The sequence below is a fragment of the Acipenser ruthenus genome, chromosome 19 (assembly GCF_902713425.1).
Source record: "Acipenser ruthenus chromosome 19, fAciRut3.2 maternal haplotype, whole genome shotgun sequence".
In the NCBI taxonomy this organism is placed as follows: Eukaryota; Metazoa; Chordata; class Actinopteri; order Acipenseriformes; family Acipenseridae; genus Acipenser; species Acipenser ruthenus.
This window is the reverse complement of record NC_081207.1, coordinates 1,894,432-1,907,986: the sequence shown is the minus strand read 5'-3', so window position 1 is coordinate 1,907,986 and position 13,555 is coordinate 1,894,432. Positions and strand designations below refer to the sequence as shown.

The 13,555-nt window shown below is 40.6% G+C and overlaps 1 protein-coding gene and 1 pseudogene across 1 annotated transcript; one reads left to right on the top strand and one right to left on the bottom strand.

Moving 5' to 3' along the window:
* Window positions 1–1,188: 1,188 nt before the first annotated feature.
* On the bottom strand, window positions 1,189–3,287 carry LOC117424500 (transmembrane protein 100-like). The gene is made up of 2 exons (XM_034040861.3): window positions 2,810–3,287; window positions 1,189–1,729 (listed from the first exon to the last, which is right to left on the bottom strand). Exon 2 carries the CDS (start codon window positions 1,634–1,636, stop codon window positions 1,235–1,237), a length of 402 nt encoding a protein of 133 aa, XP_033896752.2. The 5' UTR covers window positions 1,637–1,729; window positions 2,810–3,287; the 3' UTR covers window positions 1,189–1,234.
* A 1,161-nt stretch (window positions 3,288–4,448) lies between these two features.
* LOC117424499 (phosphatidylcholine transfer protein-like) lies at window positions 4,449–10,887 on the top strand (annotated as a pseudogene).
* The last annotated feature ends 2,668 nt before the right edge of the window (window positions 10,888–13,555 follow it).

Here is a 13,555-nt window from a genome sequence, read left to right as displayed (position 1 = left end):
TCAGCAAAGGAGTATTAAATTGTTTGTAAATCTGGTCTGCCTCGGTCTCTCTCTTGTGTTAGTGCTGCACTATTGAGATGTACCTGTGCTGGCCCCGTGGGCACAAAGTGAATAAACTCTATTATTATTATTATTATTACGACTATTATTCATTGTATTTCTGAGACATCAAAAATACACTTTGAACCTACCTAATAGAAGAGGTTTGGAGGGGAACTAAAATAATTTCTAATGCAGTATAACCCAGGTATGGACACGTATTCGGACATATGCTTAGGATCTTTTTTTATTTATTTATTTGAGCTGTCAGATTTGACGTTAGGGAACAGCTTGGTGATGACAGAGGGGTGCAGGCAGTGACTGGCTGTCCGGTGGGAAAGGTGCACCCCTTCTCTAAAGCTCTAGCAGCACTTTAATTATTCAGATTATTTCAGAGGAAATTAAACACTTAAAAGTTAACTACAAAGGCATCGAAAGTACTAAGTTGGAATCCTTTAAAGTTAATGTACAGTAAAAACATCCATAATCTGATCTACATTCTCTGATCTTGACTGAAGTCATTTATGATACATACACAATAAAGTTTGCTCCCTATATCTATAAAAGTAAAATATTTCAGTACCACATTTCAGTTATTCATGAGAATATGCATACAATGTCACAAGTGAGTAAAAATGAACAGTCACAATTTCGAGGAGACATGCTGTAAAGAACCACGTTCCCACAGGTCCGGTGAGCCCAGCGTTCCAGTGATTCAGAGTCTGCAATCATCATTCCAGTCCGGCACATCCCAGCAGGTGCACCAATAAATGAATGGAAAACAATGTCCTACACTGGAGTCCACGGCCACTCGTCTTCGTTCTGATCCATTCTCAAACATTTACGTTGGCTGCTTTCCAAGCCAGCCAGATGTTGGCAATTTATTTCAGAATAAAAAACAAAAAAAAACTCAAAAGGAGGTCCTCTGTGGGGCTGAATGCTTTTAGATACAATCTGGAGGAGAAGAAGATATTTCTGCAAACCCCATATCGGCTTTCATGGAATAGGATGAACATGCCAACTGTACTTCCAAGCATCCTGGAAGCTGTAAGGAAGTTCCTTAACAGCAGGGCAGCTGGAAGCATGCTGTGCATCTCCTGGCTGAAATCACAAACTCAAGAGTGGTCTTCAGTCCTCCCCACTCCCCCCCCCCCCCCCAATCGATTTCTCCGTTTCCTGCTACGCACCACTGATTTTAAGCAAAGCTGCTTCTCTGGCTTGCCATTAAAGCTGTCTGGCTGTGTCGCCTCTGGTCGCTCTTTCTCGCCTGCCTGATCTTCCAGCACAAAGCGCTGGAGGCCAGCAGGAGAAGTCCGGTGGACAGGAGGACAAGCCCGATGACCGAGATGATAGATCCGTGTGAATTGAAGCTGTAGGCCACGGCAGTGACCACGATCCCGGCTATGAGGATGACCACCCCGAACGGTACAGTGCACCGATAGCAGGAGAGCTCGGCGCCACCAGTGGCAGCGGTCAGCTGGACTTCGTTGACCAGGGGGACGTTGGTGACCACGCAGTCGTTATTTGTCTTTTCCATTCCTAGTCTTTCTGGACCCTTTTGAATTCTCATTATGTGTTTATTAGATTCTTCTGGCATGGCTATGCTCAGAGCTCTGTGCTTTGACTACAGATCCGAGGGGCGGGTCTCTACATGCGGTGGTCCAGGTCTCTCTTCTGAGCGTGTTCAGAGCTGTGCAAAACAAAACTCATTATTCTCAGCTGGCCAGCTCTGCAGCCAAGGGAGTTATTAATACATTGCCAATTGATTAGCTGTCTGCAAATATCTCAGTGTGCTACACTATCTGGGGATAATACACTCCCTGGAAGATTTTTAATTATGTAGTATTATGCTTTCAAAAAATTATATATATATATATATATATATATATATATATATATATATATATATATATATATATATATATATATATATATATATATACTGTATATATATATATATATATATATATATATATATATATATATATATATATATACTGTGTATATATATATATTTAAAGTACTATTTCAACATTTTTAGCAGTTGTTTTTCAACACATTTCCAAAACAGAACAGAATTATCACATCAAATTAGTTTTATTAAAGAATAATTACCACATTTTTTGTTTTGTTTAACACACACACACTCACACACCTGACATATTTATGTATTTATTTAGATTTACGTTTTTAGTAAATAGCAATTGTTGACATGTAACCATTAAAATAATAATAATAATAATAATAATAATAATAATAATAATAATAATAATAATAATAATAATAATGTTTTGGCAATCTGAAAAAAAAATGACACTAATTTAATTTCATTCATAACATGCTTAATAGCATCACACGGTGTATTTTAGTATATATCAATTAAACATTTAAAATAATCGATTATGTGAAATATATGACACCCTATAACTAATTCCAGTGATACCACAATGCAGCGTTTAATAGCAAAAACAACCCGAGTAACCGAGCTGTGGGAAAAGGTGTGTTTGGGGTTAACAGCGCGCTCCTTTAAGGACAGCATTGTAACACAAGTGTAACATGTAGGCTACAGCGATTACTAGTGTGTGTTTTTACAAAGTGTTTGAGCTTTTATAAACACGTCTATAGTTATAGGGTATGTATGTCCTTGACATAAACAAATGTGTTTACATACAGCCCTCAACTCCTCTCATCCCTAAGCCGCGTCCTGGCTGTATACTCTGACGCTGTGCGGCAGCTATTAGTTTATCCCAATAAATCGAAAGTAACGTACCTTTTACAATCGATATCCATTCCCGCATTAACTTGAAGTTGAAAAGATGTAGAAAGAATCCCTAATGCATCTTCACTTTACTGTCTTCCGAAAAAAAAAATATATTAAATGAGCTGGGGTTACTCAAGTACCAGCATAATACATTTCATATCACGAAAAAAAGAATTGCCTTCCGTCTTCTGCCAAAGAAAACAAGCTAGTTGCATTCAGGAGATTATTTTTTTCCTGCGTTGAAAACAATTCTTAAATGACAATTGAAGCACGGTAATATATATATAGCAACGTGAACAGAGTGAACGTGAAAAGGGTCTCCCTGCTCTGTGCCTGCCAGTCTGTACTGCTGCCTTCGAAAACGTCTCTCTGCTGGGAACCGGTATGGGAATTTGACTCTCATTCATCGAGGTCTCCTTGAGGACTCCCTCATGTGTAAACAGTCCGCTTGATTTCTAGCACAGCTAAGGAAAGAAGGGACGTCTGAAATGTGCCACTGCTTAAGAGGGGAGTTTCAAAGTCGCGAACACCTCTTTTTTTTTTTTTTTTTTTTTTTTTTTAATAACACGACTGAAAGAAAGCCTTCAATTTAACCCTTCGAATGCTTAATTGAAAACCACTTCAGTACATGAATGTCGATCATTTCATTCTTAAATTAATCAACAGTATGTTATTAATGAGTCAAAGTGCATGTTAAAACACTATATACAATAAAACTATAGGCATATATATACATATACATATAACTACACACACACACACACATATATATATATATATATATATATATATATATATATATATATATATATATAATTATGGTTTCATTTTTTTAAATTTTTTTTTTTTTTTTATATTGCCAGGCTGCAGTCTTGCCTAGCCTATAATACTTTGGAATATAATGCAAACCCAAATATTTTGTGGTTAGAAAAATACACATATAATCATTAGTATTATTGAATATTATTTATGGGACGTGCAACTCATATTTCATACAGGAGCAACAGTAACCGATAAAGAGGTACAGAGGTTGGACAAAAAGTACACGCGACTGCCCTGTTATATAAAATGATCTGGCTCTCGTATTACTTTTTAATTTGTTTTGTTTAATAACAGCTGCATCACCCAAAAGAAAAAAAAAAAAAAAAAGCAGTTTGAGTTCGGGGTGTACATTTGGGTTTTCTCATTAAAAATGTCCATACTTCTGCGTTGGGTGGGCAGACTTCCAGTTTTGTTTCCTCCTGTGTCGTTTCCTGATTGAGCATGTTATGTATTATCCTGTGGAGTAAGTTCACCCCACCACGCAGGTCACTCAGACTCCCTGCTTCTCTCGTTTTTAATATGTAAAGATCATAACCTGTCTCATTTACATCCTCCAACTGTGCGCTGGTTGTATAATGTGTAACAGGCTGCGGCTGTCAGAGCTGTGTTTCTGAACCCTCCTGTCCTACATATATCCTACATATGAATAGGAATGTGGACCCATTAGTACAGGTGTTTTTTTCTTAATAATAATGCTTCTTTTTCTTCTCTATTATTATTATTTAATTGTGGGTGTTATTGATACTTGTATTGTTACTAGTGTTATTTTTCATTGTTATGTAACCAGGCACTCAGCGTGCAGAAGAAAAATCGCTGAGCTCTTCAGTCTCATCACTCGGATACAGCAGCAGCAGCGCAAATAACACGCGTCAGCTGACCGGCAGTCTCTCCGAGCAGGTGTCTGTCTCTAAGCCTGCCGTACATACTGTAAGCCGCGGCCAATCCCTCGGTGACTCTCCTCACATGATACCGTTCCACTCATTTTCAAACATGGTACTGCACTTCGAAGCGGCAGAGTTTCAGGAAGCCTACAAAGAGACAGATGAACACGGACTGGAGATGGGAGCTTTTCACTGACAGCTCGGGCATTCAAATCTACCGGCTGTACGGCAAGGTAAAATACACAGTGCGTGTGCAGAAAGCAGCATAACACAGTGATTATATACCATAGAAGCTTAAAATCTCAACCAGTGTCGTTAAAAACGGGTTCAATGGTAAAATACAAACACTGCTGGTTACAGTCTGCAGCACCTGAGCCTGTCTGATGCTAGGGCTCTTTGCACAGTGACGTCGGTGCATATCCGATTTCACTTTATATCACGGGGACTTATTTCCTATCTGCATGTTGTTAATGACGAAGCTTGTTCGTATTTATTTCAACTTTTTTTTCCCACCAATACAATAGCATTTACGTGATTCATTGCGAATTAATTAATAGTGCAATTAGTTTTACTTAAGGTTCAACTTCAAAATCTGTGAAAAATAACTCCCCTTCATCAGTCACAGTTTGCTCTATTTCACCTTGCTCCTTGCACCTTGCACCTTTCTTTAGGGCTGCTCTTTAAAATCCATCAGAACACGATGACTGAGGCAGAAACTGACATACGAAGTGAATGTAAACAAGAAGGATAATTTAACGTTGACGTTTCCCATGCCATTACCCATACCAAGTTTCTGTTTAAAGACAGACACAGCTAGCCAGTAAGAAAATGCATGTTTTTGTTGTTGCTTTCAACATTACTGTGCCCTTCAAAAGAAGCAACCGCATGTGAAAAACGTGCGTATTCTGTATTATATAAAATATGCATCTCCCTGTTGCTAGTCCATTTAGACCACTTTGGCCTAAAGGCTATAATACATGTGGCTCAGTGTGTCTTACAAAAAAATGGCCCTGCAGCCCAGCGACTCAGCAGGATTATTTCTTTGACCAGTGATTCTGCACTTCTCTGTACTGTAAACACACAGGACTAAGTGTCATGCATGTTGTGCTTTTATAGTTACACCTCTCGCTAAACATTCTGCGTTTGTTTACACAGAGAACAGGACTCTACAAATATTAAATCATTGGTGGTCTTGCCAACTGTACCCCAGAGCTATGTGCAGATGTGTATATGGATTTAAAATATCGCAAAGCATGGGATGGTTATGTCAAAGCCTGTGCCTGTTCTGTGCATTATGCCTGTGGCTGTGTCACATGTTCACATCTCATTGTCTTACTGTTTCCCTTGATGTGCATGTCATCGCTGGCAGGCTTCAAAACGTCACACAGGTAACACAAAGTGGGTGTGAATCTCTATCTGTGTTGTGTTATGTGGAAGCATCTTCCGTGTGTATCAGTCATATGAAAATGGGTTAAAACCATGAAACAAAATCCTGCTTTCTACAGAAGAACTATGACCTGCAGGTGTACCTGGGGTTAAAGGTTAAATGCCCACTGCAGAGCTCCAATAAAATCTGAACTACCTGTTTGTTTTCCCTTGTATAGCATCCTTACTGTTTTGTAGTCTTGTTACCCATAGTAAAAGCATAGCAATGTGCAATAAACCACACTGAACACATAAGCTTGTAGTCTCTCTCTCTGTAAAATCTGCCATTCATTACCCATTCTCCTCCCGTTTTGGACAGAGCTGGACTAGATTCCTGGGAGGAGATGTGTTGGAACTTGGCTTGAACATTTGTCTTTTTTCTATGTCAAAAACCAAATCATCTGGGTAATACATTCATTGTACGATGTAACATTTTATTAATCACAGCTCATCCTTCGGCACGAATAATGAATGAAATCATAATAAATAATCTAAAAAAACATCTTACAGTAGTTCATCTTTATAGCATATGAAGTTTCATTTCCTAAAAAGAATGACACGCCAGTTTTGTTCTGAGCATTTGTTTTTCATTTAGATTATGTATTGAACAGCACTTGGATTTCTAAGTTTTTTTTTCTTATGTTTTTTCTTTTCTAGAGCTGTCTGAAAAAGGTTTATGATGGGAAGCCAGTGATCTACTGGGAGGTGAAGTACCCCTTTCCCATTTCAAACAGAGATGTATCCTTGCAAATGTAACAAGCAGTGGTGTGTGGTACACTGCCATTACAGATTCTGTTCCGTCGATGAGATGAGGTCAAGAGCTCAAAAACCATGGATCCAGATGAGACCGGCTCGTTTGCATAGTGACAAGCTCTGTGTATCAACTCTGCTCCCCAGAGGAAAACAGTACACTGGAAGATATGCATTGTGTTGGCATTATTCAACTGTTTTCATTTGAAGCCCATTTAATTGACTAACAAATGACTTCAATTGAAGTCATTTGTTGCCGTTGTGAGAAGCTTGTTTGAACAGAATGCTGCTAATTGCAGTTTTGATCATTGATGTGTTGGAATTGATTAAAAGGGAACGGAAATTGGGAAATGATTTTAAATTGGAATTGAAAAACAGGAATTGACCCCGACCCTGCCGGTAACCACAGGCAGTGAGAAACGCCCTGCTGCTTCTTTAACACGTGGAACAAGTGCGTGTACGTGCGTGGATGCCGGGATCTGGATGTGGACGGGAGGAAAATCTAGGTTATTCTGGCCACGAGCGCTTCTGTTGCCCAGTGTCCTGAGAAGTCCAGAGCCATTCGGGTGTGTCACTACAAGCAGAGCCTGGCCGTTGAGAGCGATGGCAGATCTGGAATTAAAGGTACGGTGTACATTTTTATGCCATGTTGTTATCGTTTACCCATGATTTCCATTACACGAGAGTAGATGTTAAAACTTCATGCTGATTTGAACTCGGCTCTCGCCAAGATAAGCACCAACTAAGACGTAGCTTTACAGTAAACTAATGTGATCCATATGTGTCTCCCTCCATTTACGTTTCCTTCCATATGATGATGTAGATATCCTTCTGTCTGGTGTTAATGGCTGAAGTGTAATGCTGGCTCCAGGGATCAGCTTATTTTGCCTCCCTGGCGCATCAGCACACACAACGGCTGCGATGCTGGCTCCGGGGATCAACCAAAGTGCGGCCTCCCCAGCGCATCAGCATGACAACCGTCTGGATTGAGCTAAGTAGGGTACATCTCTGGGGTTTTCAAGTGGGCACCTTCCATCCTCAGTGTTTCGTCGACTAGCCCACGACACCTCAAGAGGGCTCGACGGTGATTCTGGCGTCCCAGCATCACCCCCCTCCGTCCCCCACTCAACTCAGCCCAGCTTACTTACCTGTCCCCAGCCAGAATCTTTCCGTCTCAACCACAGCCAGTTGCTGCTCCTCTCTGCTGCTTCAGATAAGTTCTTCACTGTGCGACGCAACTCTTGGCCACTGAATCCGACGTCTCTGAGAAACCGGGTTGTAGAGCGTGCCACAAATCCTCGACAACCCACTTCCACTGGGTAAACCCGAACTCTCCATCCTCGCTGTTCCGCTTCAGTGGCTAGTTGAGCATACCGCAGTTTCTTCCTCTCATACGCCTCATCTACAGCATCCTCCCATGGCACTGTTAACTCTACCAGGTGAACAAGGCGTGCTGATCCAGACCACAAGACAATATCTGGTCGAAGGTTAGTGGTGGCAATCTCAGGTGGAAAAATAAGCCGTTGACCAACATCTGCCAGCATATTCCAGTCTCTAGCAGCTTCCAATTGTCCTGGGCGAGGATTGGTTTTAACACCTTTTCTTGGTGGTTGCTCTCCTGGGCGGAGGAATGTTGTCTTTTGTGTGTAATGTTTTGATGGAACAGGTGGCAACTTATTGGTCATGTTACGCTTGTCTTCCAATGCTAAGGCCAAACATCGCAGCACCTGGTCATGGCGCCAAGTAAACCGTCCTTGGCTAAGAGCCACCTTACATCCTGTCAAAATGTGCCTTAATGTTGCAGGTGATGAACACAAAGGACATGAGGGATCCTCTCCTACCCAGAGGTTTAGGTTCTGTGGTGATGGGAGAACATCATATGTTGACCTGATGAGGAAACTGATCCTGCTCTGTTCCATTGACCATAGGTCTTGCCAGCCAATCTTGCGTTGTTCCACACTCTCCCATCTCATCCATTCTCCCTGTTTGGCCTGGGAAATGGCCTTTATACACCTCATCCTCTCCTCCTGCTTTTGCACCTCGTTGACTACCAGCTTCCTCCTTTGAGCTGGGGCCGCCTTGTGCCATGTAGGAGGAGTTGAACTGAAACCAAGACCCCCTCTTCCATGCTGAACTTGCCCCATGATATCACCAATTCGAAGGGCAGCCTTTGCATCTTCCACAGCTTTCTTTGCCGCCCACTTTCTTCCAGTTTTCAACACAGGTGCTGCCTCCCTTACGCATTTATCGCGTGACTCTACTAATGTCATTTCCAGTCTGACCTTGGCGCACTTAAACTCCTCGGTTAGAGCAGAGACTGGTAGCTGCAGTATTCCTTTACCATAAAGTCCCACTCTGCTGAGGCAGCGTGGAACTCCCAACCATTTCCTGATGTATGAACTGATTAAAGCTTCCAGCTTCTCTACTGTTGTCAAAGAAACCTCGTACACAGTCAGTGGCCACAGCAACCTCGGCAGTAGACCAAACTGAAAGCACCAGAGTTTTAGTTTACCTGGTAGAGCGCAGCTGTCTATGCTCTTCAACCCTTGCTTCAACCCTTCAGTTATCCAACTTTTGGTTATTTGGTATAGACTGTCATTTGGTATTTCATCGATTTTAATCTGATGGTCTGCCTCTTTCAACCCTTGTTTTGAGTACTGTTTTTAAGCAATAATATTACTTGAAATAACGGAAAGACAACTGAGATTGCTGGAGTGTGGAGAGCCTCAAGTGAAACCACTGCTGCTTCCAAAACAAGCTGGAGTTTCTAATAGCATCACCATTCTGTAGCGTCTCTACTTGTGTTTCATGTCGGTTTTAATGCTTGTTTCCTGGCTTCTGACCTAGTTTTCATGAACTACTTTGATAATCCGGTGGATTGATCCCGTCATGGTTTATAAACTGGGCTGCCAAGGTGAGTCACTGGGTTAAACTCCCAAATTTAACTTAGGACCTTGTAAGTAGTCTTGAGTTAGGGTTAGGGGTAGGGTCAGGTTATTCGTTTCTGAATCGCAATGGAGATTTTTTTTTCCCTATGGAGTTTCTGTTGTATTTTTAGAGCAAGCATGCTGCATACATGGAAACATCAGAGAAAAACAGGGCTGGTGTAACATCGCTCAGCTCGGTGTATGTCCACGGATGCATTTATCTAGCCATTGTGTTTCTTTGGCAAGCTATAGCAATGTCCTAATTTGATCTGCACAGCAGAATGCATTTTGACATCTGTGAAATTTCAGCACAGCTTAGCTCTTCACTTATTTATTATTTTTTACTTTGCTGTTGAGTTTGACTAAACGTCTCCCAAACATCTGTGGCTTAATGTGCAATATTCTCAGGGATAAAGGGAATCTGGGAGCATTCAGGAATCCAGTGTACAACCTGTTTTCATAAGACGTGTGTACCCTTATTCAAATGTACTGTGGTGAATTTTCCCTTTATTTACACTGCATGTACTGTTCCATGATTTTCTTCATGTTTGCCATGCTTCTGTACCATATTGTTGTTTGCATTTAAACATGCTAACACAGTACAGTTTCACAAGGGACCTACCCTTTCTCTATTGCTTTACCACAATATTCTGCAGTCTTTTTAACAATTCAAACATAACTCCTTTGCATCCCAGCTGTAGCCTTTCTGTGGCAGAGGCTGCTTCCAGTCCAGATGTTTCTCACATTGTGTCTTTGATGTGATCTCCAGTCCACCCAGATGGATATTTTAGAGTCCCATGGAAGCTTCCTTCAGTGACTCCACTCTCTGTTTCTTCCGCAGAGCAGACTGCCTTCGTTCATCACAGACCTACAGAAAGCCTGCAACAACTACACCAGCTACTGCAAGCAAGACATGACTTCAAAGTGGCACCAGGGGCTGGGAAAGTTTTTCTTTTCCTTTAGATAAACAACCTGTGTGAAAATTGTTTCATTGCTTTATAGCTCAGAGAGGGATGGAAATAATTAACAATTTAAAACCAGCAACAAACAACTTGCGTTTTATCACGCTGCAATTTATTTATTCTTCTCCGAAAATGTGCCTTTGTACTTGCTTTGAAATAGATTCCTCTGCCTTTTTTTCCATTCCTTATCTTACAGTGGCATCTTTTGTAATGCAAGTCCTGAATTATTTTTGTTGAATTGAAGAATGGGAAATTAAAAAAAGAACTCCTTTAATGGGTATACATGAGAACAGGACAAAACATATATATATATATATATATATATATATATATATATATATATATATATATACCTATATTTTGGTAAATGAGACTTTAAAGTCCTGTCATTTGCCTTTTTATCACTGTGATACAGAAACCTTGGTCACTTCTCAACGTTTCTTTCCTCCTCACAGGAGGCCTGTGAGGTTCCAGCGTGATTTCCGATAGCATATGTTAACATATGGACTGAAAGGGTTAACGCAGAGGTCTACCAAGGCTGCTGTATGGATTACTATAAACTTTGAGCAGTTTGGTATGGATATGAATGATCAGTTATCTTAACTAATAATTAAGGCTGTATTTTTTCACTGTTATTCACGACTTTACCATTTGTGACAGAATAGTACTAATGCATTCCTCTTGTTTCGATTCACTTTTCACATTTCTGAATAGTTGCACACACAATAACTTTTATTGTATAGTGGATCACATGATACATCACGTGACCACATACATTTGCATGCATTGCAAATATCTTTGACCAGCCAGTGTAGTTTTGCCTTGATGTTACAAAACTAACAAGAAACAGCTTACTGGAAGGTCGGGTGAGTTAAAGTTGCTATGATTTGTTTCTCGCTAGTTATGCGACAGTAAATTTATTTTTACTCCTTTAAGAAAAAAAATAAATGGGGCAAACTTTCCATTTGCTACAAAACAGGACCCTGGTAGATCATTCGTATTGATGTCTGTGATGCATGTAATTCAATCACACACCTGCTGTTTCTATGAGAAAGCAAGGTTGGTTAATGCCAGGAATGTCTCGACACTGAATAATTCTTCAGCGCCTTCCTTCTGAACGTGTCGTCTTGAAGAATTATGCATTCAGGCTGAAGCAGGTATTGAGCCAGTCAGACCAAGGTCATGTGACTGTTTGGAAGTATCGGAGCAGTTGTAGCTGCTCGAGGGGATTACTCATTAAGTGGACGGTCTTGTGACTCATAAAGTTGTTACTTTTTTAGCACCCTGCAGGTGTCTGTTTTGTGAGGTGTAGCCACTTAGACCCAGTAGCTCATAGGACACAGTTAAGTGTACTGGTAATAGCAAAGTACTAGTTACTACCTGGACAACTTCTTAGATCCTGCATGGACTACCAGTTAAGTTTTACCCTGATTTCAAAACACCCTGTTCAAAGCTGCGTCTTGGTCCAGCTTATCTGAGGCCAGGGTTGAGGCTGGGCTCGAACCTTGCTTCCGCCCTCCAAACACGCATGCACCTTAACCACTGCACAAAAGAGCCAGGCTTGTTTGGATGAGCAGTGATAGAGGGGGTAAGAATCTGTAACGCCAGTGAACCACACACCACTGCAGTGTACACCTTTAACTGCAGCCAGGCAATGAGAATCCAGATCACAAACTGTTTAATAAAATCTACTGTTTTTCTTTCTTTCTTGCAGATCAAATAAGGGCCTGAATTTGAACTGCGGCAAACGCATAGTACACAAGGTGTATTGTTATTTGAAATGGGTTGTTTTGCGAGCCAGCTGGTGCTTCTGCCTTTATTAAATTTGCTGTTTCTCATGAAACTTGTTTTTTCCATGTCACGAAGGTCTGCTTGTATTTTGTATTGCAATTTGCTCCCCCCACAGAGCCTGACTGGGATTGGGGGAGTATGAAAGACTTTGATAATAATAATAATAATAATAATAATAATAATAATAATAATAATAATAACCATATCAGCAGCTGACATTAAGCCTTTCTTAAAAGCAGAGGGATTAGGAGAGCGATCCTGGCAGTGACTCACGCTGCCTTAATGAAAAACATTGCTCAAGTTGATAAAAGGATAACGAGAAAAATAATGAAATGTCAGAGCTGGTGTCGTCGGCTCGTGGGCTGTGCATCTCCAGGGGTCTCAGAAGTAAGAATCTGTTTGTGTGAACCGCGGTTTAAAGACATTGTTTCTGATGGTAGGCTTGCTGTCAATCCCTTGCACGCTCGGTTTAACCATCTGTATGTCGAGACTCTGTAGGAAAAAGTCTGTCTGGAAAAATCTTCATCATAAACATATCAGTGAAGTTTTTGGAAAATGATACCGTTTTATAAAGGATAGCACTGCCCTGGTGTCCGGTAAAGTACTTCATCCAAACTGAAAGATTTCTGGGATTATTTTACACTTTCCATGTGCTTATTACATGACTTAATTATGTAATTTGTATCACCAAGTATTTAAAAAAAATAATAATAATAATAGTGGAGAAACTACCTTTACAAATGATTTTTTCGCAGAGTCACATTTGACCTAATTCACTGTGGGGTTTCAACATTGCCCTGCTGTGTTTGTGAATGTGCTCCCCCCCAGTTCAAATAACACTTTCCACTCTAGGAGTTCTGTGTCACTGGTTTCCACAAGTCCCTTCAGCAGAGACACCTGTTCCAGAATCCAGGCTGCAGTGCACAGCACACTGTCAGTGCTGTAGACGTATGCGTGGAGTGAGCTTACAGTGTACTGACAGATCAGTTCCTGGGCTGTATGGAAAGAAGCCTATTATTCTGCTGTTACAACAGAACACATTTTCCTGAAAACTGGCCAGTTCAGTCTCTGTGGCATTCTATTGTACATTATTTTTAATTGATATTCAAGTTAAATAAAACGAATAACGGATATCGATCATTAATGTATAATTAGTTTTAGTTTTTTTTTTTTAGACAAGCTCTTTCTGCATCTTTG